Source organism: Ochotona curzoniae, unplaced genomic scaffold, assembly GCF_017591425.1.
Source record: "Ochotona curzoniae isolate NIBS_2020 unplaced genomic scaffold, NIBS_Ocur_1.0 contig_2235, whole genome shotgun sequence".
Taxonomy (NCBI): domain Eukaryota; kingdom Metazoa; phylum Chordata; class Mammalia; order Lagomorpha; family Ochotonidae; genus Ochotona; species Ochotona curzoniae.
In genome coordinates this window covers 1833358-1854582 of record NW_024465384.1, presented here as the reverse complement: position 1 = coordinate 1854582, position 21225 = coordinate 1833358, and the positions used below count along the sequence as shown (strand labels likewise).

The following is a 21225-nucleotide window of genomic DNA, read 5'->3' as shown; positions in this document are numbered from 1 at the left end:
ATGGCAGGCAGGTGGCAAGGGCATAGTTTGCAAATAAACTCTCTAGTTTATTCTATGTGTACTCACTAAAGAGCTACTTAGTACCAGCCATCGTTTACACATGTGGGATAAAGCAGTAAACCAAAGTCAAGCAAAGTCTCTCGGCCTTTTTGTGCTTTCAAGTCTAGTGGCAGAGTTGATTTGAAGAATTTAACCTCTGGCTTTCTTTCCCACAGCAGGTGAAGAAATATAGACAGTGAGTGTAGCAGGAGATTCCTGTGGTGCCCGGGCATTGAGCCTTCAAGTGGTACCCCACCAGGCCATGGGAATGAACCCCTTTACTTTGCCATTCACACCTCAAGCACTGGATTTCCTATCTGCATACTTTGTTCCCAGTAGCATCCCTTAAGAAAAAAAAAAAAAAAAGTAGTTGGTCCTAAATTTCCCTAGAGGGACACATAAGCAGGGCGAGAAAGAGGCTTGGAGTTCAGTTTCTCATGGTACCTGTGGAAGCTACCAGTTGAAGGGAGACAGAAACTGAGATACAAGGAAGCAGTTAAATGATCAGTTCCTCCTCACTCTTTACACTTCTGCTGGGAGGACAGATCTGCATTGTAGGCCTCCAGGAACATTCTAGAATTCAGCAGAGGACATGAACTCTAATATTCTCTTCCTTTGACTATGATTTCTACTTGAGCAAGATCAGAATGCCTCTGAGGCAAGTATCCATGAGGGCACTTCAAATAGTTTCTGGGGAAAAAAATGGAACTAGGTTGGTGCAAAAACAAACAAAAAGGAGAGAGACAGAGACCTATGTCTGGTTTTCTCATTTTTAAAAGTTCATGGGAGACACAGATCACAAACTAAAGCTATGCATGGATTTCTAAATCACTTTCCATAAAAACAAATGCATCTTTTAACTCTGGGTTGTTAGGTTTTTTTTTTCCCCAGGCGCTTTTGGAACACCCTTGGATGTTTCTTATGAGCATATGAGGTCAGACTTGCACAAATAAGAAACTGACAACTGACCAATTGCTATGGCAGAAAGCATTTTAAAGACAGCCCCCAATGTTCCTATCCCAGGTGGACATATCCTGCATAAGCCACCCCCTGTGAGTGTAGACAGAACTAGTGGGCATCATGGGCATTCACTCTTCGAATAAGGTGACCAATTGGATGACTTTGAGGTCATCCTGGTGGATGTGGCCTCCTCAAGTGAATCCTCTAGGTGCAGTCTTTGGGCACAGCAGTTAAGATGCTCAGGATACTCACAACCCATGTTTTCGTGCGTGGTTCAAGGTCTGGGTCCTCCACTTTTTTTTCTTGTAACATTTCTTTATTTTTATTGGAAAGGCAAAAAGAAGGAGAAACAGAGAGGAAGTTCTTCCATCCACTGGTTCACTCCTCAAGTAGCCACAACAGCCGGCACCTAGCCAAGAGCCAGGAGCTTCTTTTCAGATCTCCCACATGGGTGTAGGGTCCCAAGACTTAGAGCTGTTCTCAACTGCTTTCCAAGGCCACAAGCAAAGAGCTGGATGGGAAGCGGGACCATCGGGATACGAACTGGTCTCCATATGGGATCCTGGCGCATGCAAGTCGAGGACGTTAGCCACTAGGCTACTGCACCAGGGGTCCTCCACTTCTAATGCAGCTTCCTGCTTCTGCATAACCTTGGGAGACAGTAAAGAATGCCTCAAATACTAGTGTTGTTGTCTCCCCAGAAGGAAACCTGGACTGGGTTCCAGGTTCCTAGCTTCATTCAGCCTGAGTCAGCCTGGTTACTGAGGGCATCTGAAGAATGAACATCAGATGGAAACTCCATGTCTTTTTCTGCCCTTCCAATAAAATGAAAATAAATACTTTACAAGGGTTTTAAATGAATCTTTTTAAGATATAAAGGGAGCAGGTGTTTGGCCTAGCACTTAATACACTGGCAGCGTGCCTGGGTGCAACTCAGGCAGCATGACATGCTACTGGCCATTCATTCATCATGGGAGAGGGTTGCAGCTCTTCACTGAGAGGACTTGATGGAGAGGTAGCTACCTTAAGGGAGAGGAGGCCACAGACCTAAGAGTTAGTAAGGAAGGACTCCAGGACAAACTCACCCCATGCCAAAAGCTTTGCTGGGCTCTGACCTGCCTGGGTGAAGTGGCACCACCCAGCCGGCCCACACTCTGCCCTGGTCAGCAAGTTCCCATCATGGAGAACAAAGGCGACCAGAATCATGTAATGGCAGGTCCTGTAGGAACTCCTCCTCCTCAGAGACATGCACCCATCTTTCCACTAAATTCACGTATATTGAGATGGCAGAGACGTTCAAAGCACAGCACTAAACCTTATCCTGCTCCCCCTGGGGAAAAGGAAGGACCCCAGAGTGGTTACGCGGGGAATCAGCTGTACTGGAGGGCCAGCGTTTCTGTGTAATTGTTCATTATCACTTTAAATGGTGCGAGGAAGCAGAAATAGCAGTCACACACTTCCTCAGAGCCATCACCCAGCTCCAGCCATTTTTATTAACGTTATTATAGCACCATCTAACTTAGTCACTTCTTTTGGTAAGGCATTTTAATGCAAAGAGCCACATAACATCTATAAATATATAAATACTTATGTGTGTAATACTGATGCAAGCATTTTATTTATGTAGTTTCGTTTAAATTGAAAGGCAGAAACACACACAGAGAGAGAGAGAGAGGAGAGAGGAGAGAGAGACTCTTCTTGCTGGTTCAATCCTCAAATGCTTAGTTCAGGGACTGAGCCAAGCTGAGACAGGGCGCCCCTAGCGCTCGACCCAGAACTCGCCACGAGGCTGGCAATGATCCCAGCACCGCAATCCTTACCACTTGATTCTAGGGTGCGCCTTAGCAAGAAGCTGGACTCAGAAATGCAGTCAAAGCTCAAACCGTGTGCTGGGATATGGGCTGTAGGCTTCCCAGGTAGCAGCTGGACTGCTGAAGCAAGCAGCTGCCTGAGATAGAAACATTTCAAAATAACCCTCCCCCGCCCCCAGCAGCCATATCCAAGAACCATCAGCAGCTCCTCTGTCCCTTACCCAGGCCTCTGCGTCAGAGAGCCCAGGTGTGTGCTCCTGGGCCCGGCGGAAGTGCAGTCTGGGAGGAAAGGGGTTTATACGGTACCACTCTTCTCTTACCTTGTCTCTGTTCCCTGCTGCAGATTGAAATGCTAGAACACAAGTACGGGGGTCACTTGGTATCCCGGCGCGCCGCCTGCACCATCCAAACCGCCTTCCGCCAATACCAGCTCAGCAAGAACTTCGAGAAGATCCGCAACTCGCTCCTGGAGAGCCGCCTGCCACGGCGCATCTCCCTGCGCAAGGTGCGGGCGCCCACGGCAGAGAGCCTGGCAGCTGAGAAGGCGCTCATGGAGGGCTGCGGCCTCATGGGGCTGCAGCTGGGACGCGCGCCCTCCCTGCCGCCTGGCCTGGCGGGCGCGCTCACCGAGCTGGAGGACTCCTTCAGCGAACAGGTGCAGTCCCTGGCCAAATCCATTGACGATGCGCTCAGCACCTGGAGCCTCAAGACTATGTGCTCTCTGCAGGAGGGCGGCGCGTATCAGATCCACCAGGCTCTGCGCGCTGGCGGGGGTCCTCCTGGCCTGGAAGCGGAGAGCCGGGAGCTCTCAGGAGCCAGCCCAGGGCCCGGCGAGGAGGCCTCTGAGCCTGGGGGTCTGTCCCAGGGCCACAGCAGCACCCTCATGATGGCGTTCCGGGACGTCACGGTGCAGATCGCCAACCAAAACATCTCTGTCTCCTCGTCCACATCCCTGTCGGTGGCCAACTGCCTGGGCACGCAGGCTGCCCCGGCCGCCGCAGAATCCGCAGAGAGGGCAGCCGAGCAGCAGGACGAGGCAGCTGGGCAGGAAGCCCCTGAGGTCCCCCCTGCGGGCCAGGGGGACGCGGGGGAAGCACCCATAGAGGATCTGGGTGCAGATGCAGAGACCAGCGAAGCCCTGGGCGTCAACCAACTGGGGACCGCAGAGGAGACAGTAGCTAGGGCAGAGGTCGAGGCCCAGGAGTTAGAGGAGGAGGAGGCAGAGGCCGCTGGCAGAGGCGCCACCGGGTCTGAGGCCGAGGCTGAGGCTGAAGCCGAGGCGGAGGTCGAGACGGACGTGGGAGACCCCTCGGAGCAGCTGAGCAGCAGCAGCGCGTCCACCAAATCGGCCAAGTCGGGCTCCGAAGCCTCAGCGTCCACCTCCAAAGAAGCACTCCAGGCCATGATCTTGAGCCTGCCGCGATACCACTGCGAAAATCCCGCGAGCTGCAAGTCGCCGACGCTCTCCACTGACACCCTCCGCAAGCGGCTCTACCGCATTGGCCTCAACCTCTTCAACATGTGCGTGGGCCCCGAGGAAGGGCTGGGCACGGGGAACGAGGGCCGAGGGCGGCAGCTGGGCTTGGGAGTGGCTGTTAGGGCTGTGATCAGCCTCCGCCCAGCACGTGTCAGCTGGTTGACTAAGTTATCCCAGCACTCCACAGCCCTCAGGAGCGGTCCCCACCCCAAAAGGAAAAAGTCTTTATTTTTCACCATTTTAAGTTGCTTTTGAGAAGAGTTAGCCAGGAAATCAATACATCCAACACAGATTTTCCCAACTACCCGGGTGCTCCAAAAAGTCTGTGGAAAAGTGTAATGAAAAGAGAATTTCATTTGGCTGCCAAGAAAACCTTTGAACTCCATGCGTCATTTTGTGTGCGTGTGTGGGATGCACTTCCTGTAGCCTTTTGAATATCCCTCATATACACAGATTTGTTCAAGGTTTTTGGCACCAAAATCAACTTCTCTTTAATTTCATTTCTCCATGAACTTCTTAAAATAGCCTGGGGCCACTTTTAAGACTGGTTTTTGAAAAGCAAAATAAAGAAAACCCACAGCTAAGTAAACACAAGTACAGGCAGTGTGAGCACCCAGCAGAAACCAACACTGAGGGGGCTTGCAAAGATGGGGAAGTCGAATTATCTCCAGGGTGGGTGAGATGGGGCACACAGTGCAGGAGAGGCGCAAAACCCCAGCTGAAGAACATGGGGTGAGAGCAGAACAGAGGGAGTGACAGAGGAAGGAGAGTGGGAGGCAGGCAGAGGTAGAGAAAGCATAGAAGCTGAAGGTGGGAGATGAGAGACTGCCAGGGCTCAAGACCCCCGAAATAAATAGACCATTCTGCCACCAGAGCACCAGCACCAAGCATGGAAGCCCATGCGTGAGCGCGCACACACACCACCACCACTGAGAAACACACAAAGCCTAGGCAGGCCTTAGCATCCCCCACTCCCCTTTTGCTTCCAAGCCCCAAGTGGGACATCATTGCAACCCACATGTGCGCTCACTTCTCCCTTTGCCTGAGCCTGCTTGAGTGCCAGGTATTGTAACCATCAAGGAAGAATGAGGCACACCCCCTCTGGGCCCAGGCAGCTCCTCTGCTGGGAGACCCCTGCTGTTCAGAGCTCACCTGATACACAGCACCTGCCAAGTTCTCAACAATAGTTACAGCTGGGTTGATTATTGGTTGGATTGGGTTGGGTTTTTTTTTTTTTCATGTGTTTTCCAGGCAAGAAAATGGGCTCACACAGGTGAACAGGAAACCAGTTCTGTCTGGCTCAATCTGTGGTTTTATTCTTCTACCTCACTCTGGGAGCAAGCCCCTATCCACAGAATCCACTACTACATCTCCCAGAAAGCTCACCTGGACCTCACACTCCCCCGAGCAGTGACTTTCAAACTTTGGGTAACCAGTTTGGTAAAACATCCCCCCGCCCGCAACATGTTGCAGCTGATACTTCCATAAAATACAATAACAACTTTTCCTAAAAAGAACAAAGTGCCATTAAAGCGTTCCCAATACTCACCCTATATTTCCAGCCTTTACCCTTTCCCAGGTGGGTGAGACACAACTCAGCAAACTGCAAGGATCTGCGGAGGCGCTGTGCCCAGCCACCTTATGACACAGCCCCACAGGGTTGAAGAACAAGGAGAAAAGGAGGGCATGGTGGTGGGAGACAGGGATGCCAGAAGGGAGGAGGGGCCACTGGGCGGGTCTGGGAGATGGCAGAGACAGAGCAGGGTCCTCCAGCACCTGACAAGTTCACCCTAAGAGATGACCCCTCCTCCCCTCTCCCCTACCCCTATCCCTCACCGTCCTTGGGGATGGAGCCCTGCAGGTGGCCCTCAGGGAGAGACGCTTGCCTGGGAGACACCTGTGCTGTGGGCAGGATCCTGACAATTCCTGCCAACTTAGCTTGCAAGCATCTGTAGGCACTTTTTCAGGTGGGAAAACCTAGGCTGCTTATTCTCTGCTGTTTCTGCCCACCCCGACCCCACTCCAGAAACCCGGACAAGGGCATCCAGTTCCTGATCTCCCGTGGCTTCATCCCTGACACCCCCATCGGTGTGGCCCATTTCCTCCTACAGCGTAAGGGCCTCAGCCGCCAGATGATTGGAGAGTTCCTGGGCAACAGCAAGAAGCAGTTCAACCGCGACGTGCTGGAGTGAGTGCCCTGCGCCCCTCGGTAACCCCTACCCTATTGTACCTGCCACACAGCCTGTGTGGTCCTCCACACAGTCACTTCTGCCTCCAGTTCTAGCAGCTTCCTGGTGGGCCATGGGGCTAGAATCACGTGGTCTTCAACCAGTCACACCCACAAGATGAGCCTTTGCCTCCCTCTGAGGTCATTGATTGAGTTGTGCTAGGACCCAGCATCATGGACGTACCAAGGAGATTTTATCACAAGAGAAAAGACACCGGAAGGCACTCAGAAAGAACAGGGCTATGCCAGCACTGAGCCCAACTGCCTGGGAAACGCATCTGTATCCCTCCAACCCACCTACCCACTGGTTGCCATGCATCTACCCCACAGAACACTCCCCCACCCACAAGACCCATTTTCATATACCACTGGAAGTCAAACAGAAGCAGGAAAAAGAAGGGGCTAACCAGGGAGGTGTTGGGAAAAGAAAACTTGGTGATCTCATAAAGATAAGTTAACCAGTAAAATCAGAACCACCAAAGAAAATTCTTGTAAAGCCAATTAGAGGGAGGGAGTGTATATGTGAGAGGCGGACCCAAGCAGTGCCCATCACAGCCCTGAATTCACTGATAGGACTGTGTGACGGAGTGCATTTAGGAAGTGAGGGCTTGGGGTGGTCTGAGGGTCCTTAAAGCCCTGGGTGGCCTCAGTTGGACAGAATAAGGTCCTGCATCTGAAAGCCAGTCTTTCCCCGAGCTGGTGGCCAAGGTGCCTGCACAAGGAAAGTAATCAACCAACTGTAATGTGTCACTCTCACCCTCGGGGTCCCCTGTCCCTTCGCCACCATTCTGCCATGGGGGCAGTTCCCTTGGGGTTCTCCAAGGAAACATTGCCAGGGTCCCAGGCATTTAGGGATGCATTCAGGGAGGCAGAAAGAGAGAGAGAGAGAGAGCAGCCTGCTCCACTTCTTTCCCTCCCCTCTCTTCTTGCATGGAGCTCATCCCACTGGCCTCTCCACCTGCCTTTGTCCCCTTTTCACGCCTTCGCCTGGGGAAGCACTGAGCCCTCTCTGCCACACGACACACCAATGGTGTCCCCACTTCGACCCTGCTTCCAAACTAGAGTGAGTCTGCCCCCTACCCCTGCCACTTCTCCAGAGTCCCATGGCGAAACCTGGAACCTGCCAGGTACACATTGAACTGGGTACTGGGAACAGAGATTTTCTGCAGCTCAGGTTCAACTGAGCAGCATGCTGAGAACTAATTAACATCCTCCCTGAGAGATTGAGCACAGCCTGAGCTGGCTACATGGTAGAGGAAAGCATAGCTGGATATGAGGCCATCAACTGATGCAGGGATAAGGGATCGGCTTGGAGTGAGCATCCCAGCAAGCTCTTCCAGGCAGGGAAGGCAATGAGAGGTGAATAGGAGAATGACTGTATCCAAGCAAGAAGGCCCAGATTGGAACCTCATCTCTGCAGCTTTGGTGAGTCACATCTCTTCAAGATCTCGGTCTTCTCATCGATAACCTGAGAGAGTTGGGCAGTGTGATCACAAAGATACCCCAAGTCCCGTGAATCTGTCATCCTTTCTATTCCCTATGCACTTTCAAAATTTGAGAGACAAAAAGGCAAGTGTGGGTTGAGGACTCCTGTCTGCTCATTCACTCCATGAATGCCTGCAACAGTTAGGGCTGGTCCACGCTGACAACCTATTTCTCCCCCTGCGACTGGTAGGGCTCCCAGCAGCTCTGCTGCTGCCTCCCGTGGTGTGCATTAGCAGGAGATTGGAGCCAGGAGTCCAACAGGGGGCCACAGACATCTGAACCACGAGGCCAACCGCTTCTCCTTGGTGGAGGCATATGTGGGTACCATGGAGATTCCTGTGCCCTAAACATTGGTGCCACACTGCACCATTCTGCTGGAGCACCCCAGAGCAGCCCTCGAGCTCCAGGGCAGGGCTGGGTGCCAGGTTCACAGGAGGATGAAATGCCCTTTCACAATTCATTCATACTGAGTGCTTGTCATGTGTGGCCAGTGGGGCTGGGCTGGGTGCCCTGTGGTGTGTACATGGGGATAGGCACGACCAGTGGTCTCCTGGAACATGTAGCGTCTACAGGGTGTCCAGCTCCATCGTGAATTCGGAAAGGGTCTAGTGTGGAACTGAGCTCCACAGCTGTCCCTGGGAGAGACTCCAGCCTTCATGCTTTGTTCTGCAGCCACAAAGGCTGCCACCCCCCAACCCTCCCCACTCTCCAGGCCCTGGCAGGCTCAGCCTCCGCACACTGACTCAGCTCCACAGGAAGGCACAGCTCCCCCAGGCCTGACTGGGTTCACTGTCCACTGACTGCCTTTGTCTTAGGGTAGAGCAGGCTTGTTCCGCAGAGATGTCAGGGGAAGATGGAGATACAGCAAGAGGCACACTCTGGCAGGGCATCCAGATCCTTCAGGATGCACGCTTTGCCCTGTCTCTCCATCAGCTCGCTGTTCCCTCCTCCCAGCAGAGCAAACACACGCATGCAATCACAGAGCCGCCCACTGCCAATTTCCTGGACCTGGAGGGCTTCATTGGGATTCTGCATGGCTTCCCTGGCACACCATTCCGCACCCCCTGGAGGTGGGAGGCTGGTGATATTGGGCAAAGCTGCTTCTGTCCTGTACAAAGCTGTTTGCTGAATAGCAGGGACATCACTTGCCTGTCCCTCATACCACTGCCAAGACAGGGCAGCACTCTCCAGGAAAGGAGGAAGACAAGAAGGGGTGCTCCCACCCCAACTTTGGAGGTGAGGGAAGAAGGAACAGGGGCAGGATCTGCCTTGGCTACTGGGGAGACTGACACCTGCTAACATCTGCCTTCAGAGTCAGGCACTTTTTGCCCGAGGGAGCCACGGGTTCCCGTGTCTCTGGGTCTGTTTGCCGCACAAGACTGGTTGCAGAGGCGGTGGCACCCTGCCTTGCATTGTCAAAGCTCTGAGCTCTCGGCTCCCTGAGCCACACCATGCTTTCCTGCAGAGGTCTGCTGCTAGGCCACCCCTGGCAAGAGGTGATGGTAGTACCCACCACAGCTGAATCAAATGTCGAAAATGCAGGTGAAAGACAGCGCAGGGCTGGTACTTAGGAAGTCACCATCCTCATCAACTATTCCTAGAACCTTTTTAACCTTTTGAAGACACAAGGCATAGAGGCTCCTGCAGCCCATACCCAAGCACATAGACACACACACACCCAAGACTTGGACTTCCCAGTCTACTTTGAGACCCTGGTGGGGCATCCTTGGAGGTCCTACACTAAATGGGAAGTTTGATCCCTGTAGTGAGTGCCAAGGGGAGAGGATCAGGCAACCATGGTTGGAGATCCAGGCAGCAACCAGTTTATCCAGATAAGCTTGGAAGCTTTCCTCTCAGCTCTCATGCAGCTGGGAAATTTGGCCCTGCTCTATTTCCCTTCTGAAATGGCTGCTTCAGCAGGTCAGAGGGCCAGTGGCTGGGCAGATGTTCTTATGGGCCTCAGTGTGTCTTTGTCACATGAGTCACATTCACAGGAAGAACGCCAGTGTCTCCCATGTCCACCATGGAAATACACTCGGGGCAGCTTCCAGGCAGAGCAGCCAGGAGGATGTTTCCCGAGGGATCCCTGCTCCCATCTCACTTACCCCCTCTTTGTTCAAGTCCCAGTCCTGTTAGAGCCTGACCTTTGGTTCAGGATTATATTCCCATGCAAATGTCTTGGCCAGAACGGAACACATCTGCTCTTCTCAGGGGACACTGAGAGATGCAGAATGTCTCAGCAGTTTGGAAGCTCTGGCTTTTCTTCATTAGGGAGAGGTGGTTGGAGCCTATCCAGTTTGTGGTGCCGGTGGGATCTCAGGGGGATCCCAAGCCATAATTATATGGACTTGTCACAAGGAAGAGCAGAGCAGGTGGGCTCATGGGCCGCAGGAGACTGCGGATAAGGAAGGAGGCAAGCCAAAGTTGACAAATATCTCCACTGCCTTCAAAACTTTACACGGCCACAGCTCGCAGCAATGTGGAAGGAGGGGCTCTCCTATTTGGGATCATGACCTTGGCCCTTCACCCCTCTGGTGCCCCATTCCCTCCCAATCCACTACCATAGATCAATGAGAGACTAACAACAGTGAGCTGTCACGAGAGCCAAACATTTGCTTATCTTTACCTGGATATGGATATCTTGGAACCCCACAGAGGAGTTGACCCAGTCCAGGGTTGAGATTTCCTCTGACCAGATCATGCTAGTACACCAACTGGGTTTTTGCACAGGAAAATGAACATCCCTGCCCCCCCCCCCAGCCTCTGCTAAGTTTCCAGGACCAGCTCTGGAGGGGAGGGAAGGAATGGTGGCAGGGGGGGGGTCTCTTTCCATCTCCGTGAAGTGGCACTCCTGGAGGAGGGTTCCCTGGAGGCATCCTGTCATGGGGCTGCAGGGGAGAGCTACTCACAAGCATGCAGACTACAGGTACACCAGTGGCAGCTCGCACCTGCTGAACACCTGAACCTGGCAGCCAGCTCGGAGCAGGCAGGGGGGCCACTCATTCCAGCCTTACAGCCAGAGGACGGTGCTGTTGTTCTGAGCCAAAAGAAGGAACGGAGAGATTAGGCAGCTTGCCCGTGGTCACAGAGATCATCAGAGGCTAAACCTGGAAGCCCACTCCACCCCTGCCAATGTGTGTGCTTCAGCCAAGAACAGAGGTCTTTGTGCATTTATAGTCTTTATCCGTCCTCACTTGGCAAATGACAACCCTAGGAGACCCCATGACCATCAGCTAGGCTAGTTCTCTCATATCTGCTTTCCCGCCCTGGGGAAGAAGCCAAAACCCAGAGGGAGAAAATGAATGAGTTCCTGCAGGTGCAGAGAGGCTGGGCAGAATCAGATACTACCCCATCTTGTGGCTACACTTTGCTGGCCCATGCTCTCTGACCCTCTCAGCTGGAAAGAAAGTTGAGCAAAGATGCTAGGGCGGTGTGCGCCAAATTCTCTTTTCTCTCTCCAGTGTATGTCTGTGTTTAGACAGTGGGTGGCTGTCTAAAGATGTCATTTCAAGCAGAGCTAAGTGGTGGTGAAGGAAAAAGGTGTGGGGTGGGGAGACTAAGAAGTCCCTCACATACCTGCTGTTGCCAGCCCAGACTTGGCATAACAAAAGCCATCACTTATTCAGCCCTGTCACATCCCAGAAACTACATACAAGATGCCTTTAAAAACAGTTAGGGGGTTTGTTCATTTGCTCTTGCTTCTTGGAAACGTAGCATGCCGAGACCAAGAGTGGAGGGAGGAGAGAGACAGGGTCTGCCAACCTATGCCAGTACCTCTGCAAGCTCTGCTCCAAGGGCCCAGGATTGCTCCACCCACAAGGTCTGTCCAAGATGCCCTGGCACTGAGCCTGAGATATGCATGCGTCTGCCAGGGAAATGGCCCAAGATCCAATTCCCTGTCCTCAGCATCCTGTGCGAGTGACTGACACTGAAGACTCTGGCTCAGGAGCTGCTTGGCTCTCCTTGGAAAACCCAGTGGCCCCATGGTTGCTGATGGATATCTTAACAGCCTCCAGGGGCTGTGCCCCTCCCATTCAGTTCAACCCCTGGATTCATATTATAAGAAGCCCCCTGGAGAGCATGGAAGGAATGTTGGTTCCCAAGCCCCCTCCACCCCACCCCAGTATTCGGAGGTGGGCTCCAGTCACATTTCAGTAACCTGCCTTAGACCTCGGGCTCCTGGGCCCAGGTGTGCCCCGGGTATCCCCCCTTGCTGTAGATTGTGGGTGCTGATCTCAATAAGGCTGGTATTCCCACCAAGGCCATGGCTCAGGGTGAGCCAGTGCATTAGTGAGCAAGAACTGGTGGGCTGCTGCTGAGTGAAGCACTGGAAACTGGGCCACTGTGCTTGGCTGAGCAAGTCTGCCCTCACCAGCTGCTGCCTCCTGGGTGCCCCGCCACTGTGGTCCAAGGAAGGAGACAGCCAGAGGCCAGGGCCATGGAGTCAGGAACCCACAGGGGCTGAAGTGATGGCATTGGGTCTTGGGGATCAGCCAAGCAGCAGGCCAGAGAGGCCACCGCCAGACAGGACCTTCCAGGGATCCAGACCTGGAAGTCAGAGGAAGAGCCTGGAGTGAAAGGATGCAATGTGTGCATTCCCTATGCCACACCCACTCCCCACCCACCTGCTCTTTGCCCAGCCCCACCCACCTTCTGTTCCACACCTGGCACCCACCCTGTCTCCCAGGTGTTCTTACCTCCTTATCTCTCTCTCCTCCCCCTTTTCCCAACCCCATTTATTTTCCTATTTCCTCCCTTCCTCCAATTCCTCTCTGTTTTTACTATTTCTTTCACTCTCTCTCTCCTTTTCTCTTTGTCCTCCTTTGCCTCTTTCTCTCTCCCCTCCTGTGTCTTCTCCCTGCCTACGTTACCCTCCTCTACCCCATAATGGCTGACAACCCCTTACCCTGCACTGGGTCCTTCTCCAGGAACTATGCCCCAGTCACCAACAGGTGTCTCAAGCACCAGCCGCAGTCTGCATCACTGTATGGCTGCAGCTGACTCTGTGGCCTTGCAGTGGCCTGAGGCTGTCAGTGTGGTGATATAGCACAGGCATCCCCTTGTACGAGACTCCCTGTATCTGTCCCCTCCTGGCCAGTGACAGGGATAGAGTGCCTCTCCTAGACCCTCTCCCAGGGGTATCCTGTGGCTCGCCAGTGGGAAGGGGGGACTGCAGATGCCCCCTGGTAACCTTTCCTCACACCTGTTCCCAGCTGCGTAGTGGATGAGATGGACTTCTCCAGCATGGAGCTGGACGAGGCCCTGCGGAAGTTCCAGGCTCACATCCGCGTGCAAGGAGAGGCCCAGAAGGTAGAGCGGCTCATCGAGGCCTTCAGGTAAGGCCCCTCTCCTGGGCCCCCTGCTGGGAGGCGCTGGGGAGACAACCCCTCTGAGACAAGCAGAGACAAGGGCCAGAGTCCCCGGAGCTTCCTTGTCACCCTCCCTGAGCACATCTTCACAGAGCATCCATGCAAGGTGGAGCTCCAGGGAGGGCAGAGGACCAGCGCACAGAGCAGGGAGTTGGGATGCCCCCTCCCCAGCCACACACCCCCAACCTTGGCTACCTGGCTGGGATGGGACGAGGCCTCACCGTCTTCGCTGTACGTGTGTCTCCTCAGCCAGCGCTACTGCATGTGCAACCCCGAGGTGGTGCAGCAGTTCCACAACCCTGACACCATCTTCATCCTGGCCTTTGCCATCATCCTCCTCAACACCGACATGTACAGCCCCAACATCAAGCCAGATCGTAAGATGATGCTGGAGGACTTTATCCGGAACCTGCGAGGTGAGAAGGCCACCCACCCTCACCCCTACCTTATATCCCTCCTTGGTCACCCACTCCTGCGACTTAATTGCCCTGTGTGTGTGCCGGGGAGTTTGGGCATTTAAAAACATAAGGCCATACACACATCACTTCATGCACTGGGGCCATTCCCAAAGCTCAACCAAGAGGTGAGCAGCGGTCCCTCTGTTCTCTTCTGCAGAGCACCACCAGATGCAGCCTTTGCGACTGCTCTCTGATCATAGCTAACACGTGCTTCAACTGCTTCCCTCCATCTATTGCTTTGGTTTGCTAGTGTCTGATACACAGGAGGGCACTTAAAAAAAAAAAAAAAGCTTTGTGCTGCAAAAATAGTTTTCAATCTTTATAGACATATTCATGAACTTTTTTTAAAAAAATGATCTCTGAATGGCAGAATGACAGAAAATCTTCAACCCTGATCAACTATGTAAACATCATCTAAAAATTTTTACAAATTAAATAGAATTTAAAAGAGAGAAATCTTTGATCTTCTCTTTCATTTCCCAAATGATTGCAACAGCCAGGCTGAAGCCAGCAGCCAGGAATTCCGTCTGGGTCTCCCACATGGGTGGCAGGACTCCAAGCGTCCACACCGCCCTCTGCTGCTTTCCCAGGTGTATTAGCAGAGAGCTGGGTCGGAAACAGAGCAGGCATTCCATGACGGGGCGCCTGCATCACAAGCAGTGGCTTACTTTGCTGCACCATGACACCAACCACCTATCACTTTTTGAAGACCCTTGGGATATGGCCTTAAGTATTTCTTTTATATGCTGCTCTCATTCTCTTATCATTACCTATTAAGTCTCCATTCTAGAACATAAAGCTTCAGCTCTCTTCCATGCATCTCCCCACAGCTATCCACTAAGATGTGTGATTGGAGCCAGGCAAGCTCTGTCCACAGCTGAGTCCCCAAGCACATGGTAATCACACGTCCTTCCTATTCCTGCTTCCCAGTGAATTAATATTTGTGCTCTCTTTCCATTGGCCTACCACTCTGAGTGCCGGCCACTAATTATCCCCACCATTCTCACCTTAAGTATCAACTTCCCTCCATCCTACAGAGGCTCTGTGTTCCTGCAACTGGGTCTCCTAGAATCCTGGCTCAGCTTCTGTCTACACAGGTAGCTGGGCAAGCCAGGCAGCTGGTGTGTTTGTCAGCATCATCATATCACCTGAATACCTAAGGCAGCTTGTCTACACGAAGAAGGGAGATTTACAGCCCAAGTCCTCAGCCACTGGAGATGGTGGTCTGGCTGGCCAATGTCCTTAGGGTCTCTTGGAAAGCCACCAACGCTCTGCCAAAGGCATGCCAGAAGCTTCCCAACCCCTGAGATCATTGCAGAAGACAGATTCCTGGCACTGCAGCTATCATCCTGGGATCTTCCCCACCTCCCCCCTTCCAGAGTGGATTTCCTGGTTCCTAGATTTCAGGGAACCCCTCCTGGGCTTCCTGCCAGAGGAACAGCACATTCAAAACAAACTGCTCAAGAACCTGGGTCCTGGGATCTTTACTTCCCTTGATGAGGAGTTCGCTAGGAGAATTACAGACCAGAAGCTTGGCAGGGGTCACTGGGCCACTTTGGCTGCCTTCCCAGGGGTGTTATCAGGGAGGAAACAGGATTGGAAGTGGAGCAGCACCCATATGGGTACCAGATTTACCAATGTGCCACAGCGCCAACCCCAAATCTTCTGGTTTTACTTCAGTTGTTTGAATTTCCTCCTGGCCAGCTTTGCCTCCTTGCTTAGATGAGGCCCCGTCAGCCTCTTCCCACCTTTTTCACTCCTGCCAATGTATTTTTCAACTTCAGCAGTACGCCCTTTTCTTCCTACGTTCCTTGTTCATAGTGGTTTATTCTTATCTCTAGATGCAGCGCTTTGCTCTGTCTCTTTGAAGAGATGATGACGTTTTTGTGTTTGCATCTCTCCCTGCTTCCCTGCTTGCCTCTTTCTTCTGTATCCTTCTATTCTCCATGTTACCAGCTGTCTGAACACAGTTGGGGAAACGCGCTCACCCATTTGGTTGTAAACACGAGCCACTAGAAGGCTGGATACAAGTGCTGTGGGCTGGGTATACAGCCGCTGATGGCCAAGTTGTCCGTAAGGGTCTCGTGGTCAGGCTACTTCACTGGGGACCCTGTGCTTCTTTGGTGCTTAGCAAGAACAGCATCCAGTCTGTTGCCCAAATAATCTGATTCTGGCTGCTGGCATTCTTACAGGCCCATAGGAGCCAGGTTTGGGAGATCCCCCAATATGCAAGCACTCGCTCGCCTCACCCCCCACCTTGGCAACACAGACTCCCTCCCCTGACCATCCATGGGGTTCTCAGTTCAAAGTTTCTGGCTTACACAGTGAGGAGAGAATAAGGACTTCTAACCACTTTTTCACTGCTCTCCCACCTGTTTTCCTATTTCCATCCTCTCCCCTGCCCCCCAGTGATGCCCACTGCCACCACTGCTAAGCCCCTGGTGTCTATAACATGTTGAGTGCCAGCCTGGCTTTCAGCTGCTTCTGCTTTGCGTCCGCATGCTCATCTGTCCACTGCCCACGTCCCACGGTGTCGTTCTGTTTTGAGCTATTCTCTTTGTGGGTTGCCGCCTTCCCAAGAAACCCCATTTGCCAGGACCATGGCAGCTGCCATACTGAGCCAGGGGCCGCTGAATGGTCACTACTCCCTGCTCTTTTCAGAAGCCCCCAAGGTGCTCTGTAGCTCATTTGTCTGAGCTGAACCATGATCCAACTTGGAAGCAAGCAAAACTAGACAGGGAGTTGTTCGTGGAAGGCAACAGATCCTCACCATAAATGGAAATGCTTGCCCAAGCTGTCGTAGTTGTAATCATTTTGGTTTCTTCTATAGGATGCTTCTACTCATCAAAGAAAAAATGTGGAAAAGTGGAAGGGAAAAATATTTTATTTCCTCTGTTTTGCTTCCCTAAGAATGTTTGTTCCTGTGTTGCTACACAAGAGTATGTCAGAAAGTCGATGGACAAAATAGGCTTGAAAGATGAATTCATTTGAGGGAGGTGGGATTTGAAAGCCGGTCATAGTATTTCATGGGGTGCATTTCGATGCACAGATGTTTTTAAATGTGTGCATATTTTTCTGCACAATATGTATTCTCTGTGAGCTGTTTGAAGCACCCTCCCATTCCCCACAGTGTTTTTCCTGTTGCTAGGGCGTCCGCCTTCCCAGGAAGTAGCAGCACAGGACACAGTGTCTCCTCCCTGCACCACACATGGCTCAGACATGGCCCCGAACCTCAGGGACTCCTGCTGTGGGGAGGGGCACTTGCTCACTCCTCCCTCTCCCTTCACACTGGCAGGTGTGGATGACGGTGCCGACATCCCCAGGGAGCTGGTGGTGGGCATCTATGAAAGGATACAGCAGAAAGAGCTCAAGTCCAATGAAGATCACGTCACGTATGTCACCAAGGTGGAGAAGTCCATTGTGGGCATGAAGACAGTAAGTTCCCCCACCAAGGCGGGCCAGCTTCCTCTCCCCTCTCCTGTCCTCCTTTCCTCCCAGCCTTCCGTTTTTCATTTGGACCTGTGTTTCTGCTCTGCACACACCAAGTGGTTGCCAAATGGGTCCTGTATGCCGGGCACCACCACCTGCCCTCCCTCCCAAGCCCAGCTTCCATATCGTCTCTCAGCCTTCAACTACTGTAACAGCTGAGGTGCAATGAGATGTCAAGAAGGACTTCAGGCCTAGGGCTGAAGCCTCTGGGTGGCCAGACAGAAAAATTGTGGACCCTGCCCTGGCATGGGAGCCGGGGAGGCCTAATGAGCAGAAAGTAGCCAATGGGCTCCACACCACCTTTGACCTGTCACTAGCAACGTGTGGCAAGTGTGCTTGGACTTGGAAAGTGAGCGGGTCCCAGCACCACGTAGCAATCAGCACAGGGGTACCACCTCATACACAGGTAAAGGGTATGGAGCTGCCCCCAGCTCCTCCTCCTCCCTCTGTGACTGTCTCAAAGAAACTCTGGGAGCTCCTTACCAGCCCGGATCAGCTCCTCTGCCCCACTTGGGTGGCAGCAGCCTTCTCTGCTTTGGATCCCTTTTCTCAAGGCCTTTATTTGTACCTGCTTGGCCAGGGCCTGGCTTGTTCTTACACACTGGAGTAAACGCAGGCGGTCCCTGAAACCACCCCCACTTGGCACACTTACAATTCCATACACAGTAGAGAAAGGGGAGAGGGTGTCCTAGATGCAGGCCATGGCCTGGGACTTGGGGATACCCTCAAGGTCACAGGGGGTGCAAGGCTGACAGCGGCTGGGTTTCTTTTTATTTATTTTTAATTTTAGATGATGTTAACATAGTTGATCAGAGTGGAATGGATCAAGGGTTAGGAAAACGTGGTTTGATCATTGTTTCCAAATTTTCTGCTTCTCCTTGTTTCAAAGGGGGAGGAGGAATAGGGGAGAAGCCATATCCAGCTTCCCTACCACTCCAGTACCCAGGGATGAATAATGGCCACTCAGTGTCAAGCCAAGGACCCAATGTGGCACATACTCCGAGGGTTCTGCCCAGGTGGTTTCAATAGTTCTGAAATATTGCCAACCTAGCCTATCCAAGGATGAGGGAACACTTTCAATGTCCACTGGTTGACATAGTCAATCTCAGAGTCTCTATTCACCCAGATGTTTGCTGTCAATATTTAGCTGGCGTAGTTGTCCAATTTGTTCTGTCCTCCTTCCTCTGGGATGGAACAGATGTCCCCTGCAGGGCTCGATGGGCTGCCATATCCTCCATGTGGATCTGAGCCAGCTGTCTACTACTCTATCTTTTCCATTGAGGAGGACTAGTTCTGGCAGGCAGGCTGAGGACCCTAACCAGGTGACCTGGATCCTGCCGGAACCCCCATCCCTAGGGCTCACAGATCCAGTACCCACCGTGTAGGCTGGCCAAGGAACCAGACCAGGCAGTTTGGGCCCCACCAGACCCTTCTGCCCCTGGGTCACATGGATCCAGGCCCCCCACACACACCCTGCACAGGTAGGCCAAGGACCCAGGATAGGCAAACTGGTTCCCACCAGACCCCCAACCCTGGAGGCTCAAAGGCCTGGTACCCACCGCATAGGTGAGCTGAAGACCCAGGTAAGTTGACCCAGACCCTGCCAGATACCCATCCCCCAGGGCTCATGGACCCAGACCCTCCCATCCCTGCCGATACAGGCGGATTCCCACAGGACTCTCCACCCTGAGGTTCACAGATCAGCACCCACCACACAGGTAGGCCACAGACGAAAGCCAGGCAATCTGGGCCCTGCTGGAGGCTGGATTTCTTTGTATCATCTGATGGTCTGAGATAGAAAGACAGACAAGCAGTTCTGTCTCCCCCAGAATAGTTCACTCCCCTGAGCGCACACAACTGCCATGGGTGGGCCAGGCTAAAGCCACCAGCAGAGTCTCCATCTGGGTCTTCTGTGTGGGTGGCAAGGACCTGACACTTGCCCCATCACTCCTGCCCCCTCAGGGTCCACAGGCACAGGGACATGCTGAAGCCGGGAGCCAAGAACCCAACCCGGATGTCTCCTGGTGGTTGCAGGGACCCAAGCCATGTCTGTTGCCTTCCAGGGTGCACTGGCAGAGATCTGGATCCAAAGTGCAGAAATGGGACCTAAACTAGGCCCATATAGCCAAGCATCACCCCCGCCCCCCAGAAATGATTTCACATTCCACATGCCTTTGTCTCTTCACTGCCTCCAGTATAATGAAGCCCTCCAGTTGGTTCTGTCCTGTTCCCAAGAAGTGGATGAAGGGGAAAAGGCCCTCGGTTGGAAGGGCAAAGGGGGTGGGGGACAGAGTAGAAGCCGTGCCCCCTCCCCAATCCAGTCCACTAAGCTGAGCTGTACCTCCCTCCCAGGTGCTGTCTGTGCCACACCGCCGCCTGGTCTGCTGCAGTCGCCTCTTCGAGGTGACCGACGTGAACAAGCTGCAGAAGCAGGCTGCGCATCAGAGGGAAGTCTTCCTCTTCAACGACCTGCTGGTGGTGAGTGTGGCTCCCAGGAGAGAGCTCAGCCGGAAGTGCTCTCCACTTGAGGGGAAGGGGAGGGGCCTTTGGCCTGGAGCTGCTCACCACAGCTGGGCTGTCCCGTGGCTTGGGCATTCTCTGTTGGTCATCCGGTTACAGCTGTCATGCAGGTGGAGATGAGCTGGGCCACCTACATCTCCTGAGACATGAGCTTCAGTCAGCACGCAACCGGCAGAGAGACAGACGGCCCAAGCGGGCAGGCACCTGCTCCTGCGGACCTGCCAGGGGGTGTTTACACGCACATTTCTGTGTGGGTGTGTGCTCATGTGCCTGTGTGTGCTCTTGGAAAACAAAACACACACACACACACACACACACACACACACACACACACACACACACACACACACAGAGAGAAGTTGGGGGATGGATAAAGTGGTGCCCAGGAACCTCCATCAGTGAGCCACAGCGCCTCTCCCTGGCTCCCTGAGGCACTCCAGTCTTCCCACAGAAGAATCTGTTGGTCTCCTGATAAGGGCCACCTGGCTGCCTGCTGTGGAGGGAGGCCCCTCTCTCCGTGCACTCTCCCGGGATTATCCACACCTGCTGGCCTCCCCCAGCTACCTCTGTTCCCGAGCAGCTCCTGTGAGCCTCGGCCGGCCTGGCCCTTCCTCCCCACGATCTGCTCCCGGCTTGGCTCAGGTCTCAAATCAAATGTCACCTCCCAGAGGGTCCCTCCCTGCCCGCTGAACAAGGCCTCCTGGGTGGTCCCTTTCTCCTCCGACCCTGTTTTCATCTGCCTCAAGTCCCTTGCACGATGCCAGAGGCAGCCTGTGCATCAGTCTCAACTCCCAATCAGTGAAGCAATGGATGTGTGGTGGTCCTCTGCCATCACCACAGAAATACCTGAGGGGCGAGGCTCAGCCCAGCTCGCTGACACACTCACACACACTCACTGAGGGGCGAGGCTCCCTGACACACTTTAAAAGACATATATATATATGTATATATATATATATATTTTTTTTTTTAACTGAGTTACAGAGAGAGGAGGATAGACAAGAAAGATCTTCCATCCACTGGTCCCTTCCCCAAATGGCTGCAATAGCCGGAGCTGGGCTGATCCGAAGTTGGAAGTCAGGAGCTTCTTCCAGGTCTCCCATGAGGATGCAGGTGCCCAAGCACTTGAACCATCCTAAGCTACTTTCCAAGGCCATCAGTCGGGGAGCTGGATTGGAAGTGGAGCAGCTGGGATTTGAACTAGTGACCTTATGGGATACTGGCACTGCAGGCAGAGGATTAGCTTTCCTACCGCCATGTCAGTCCCCAATGAGCGCTTTTTGTTCCACTTGTTTATAAGCTGTTTTAAGTATCTTCACATGTGGGTGGGCAGAAGGATGTGTGTGTGTGTGCAGAAACACCTTAGTATGTCACTTCATGTCCTCTGGGG

At 53.2% G+C, this 21225-nt stretch overlaps 1 protein-coding gene across 2 annotated transcripts in view; it reads left to right on the top strand.

The window, feature by feature from the left end:
• Positions 1 to 21225, top strand: part of IQSEC3 (IQ motif and Sec7 domain ArfGEF 3) — a 72326-nt gene that overhangs the window by 42877 nt on the left and 8224 nt on the right. The window contains exons 4-10 of one of the 2 annotated variants that reach the window (XM_040972243.1): positions 3154 to 4050; positions 4096 to 4331; positions 6314 to 6475; positions 13213 to 13335; positions 13618 to 13784; positions 17122 to 17261; positions 19668 to 19793. In XM_040972243.1, the coding sequence (XP_040828177.1) occupies positions 3154 to 4050; positions 4096 to 4331; positions 6314 to 6475; positions 13213 to 13335; positions 13618 to 13784; positions 17122 to 17261; positions 19668 to 19793 (1851 nt within the window). Of the gene's footprint in view, positions 1 to 3153; positions 4332 to 6313; positions 6476 to 13212; positions 13336 to 13617; positions 13785 to 17121; positions 17262 to 19667; positions 19794 to 21225 lie in introns of both variants that reach the window. The other variant, XM_040972242.1, reaches the window with a different exon arrangement.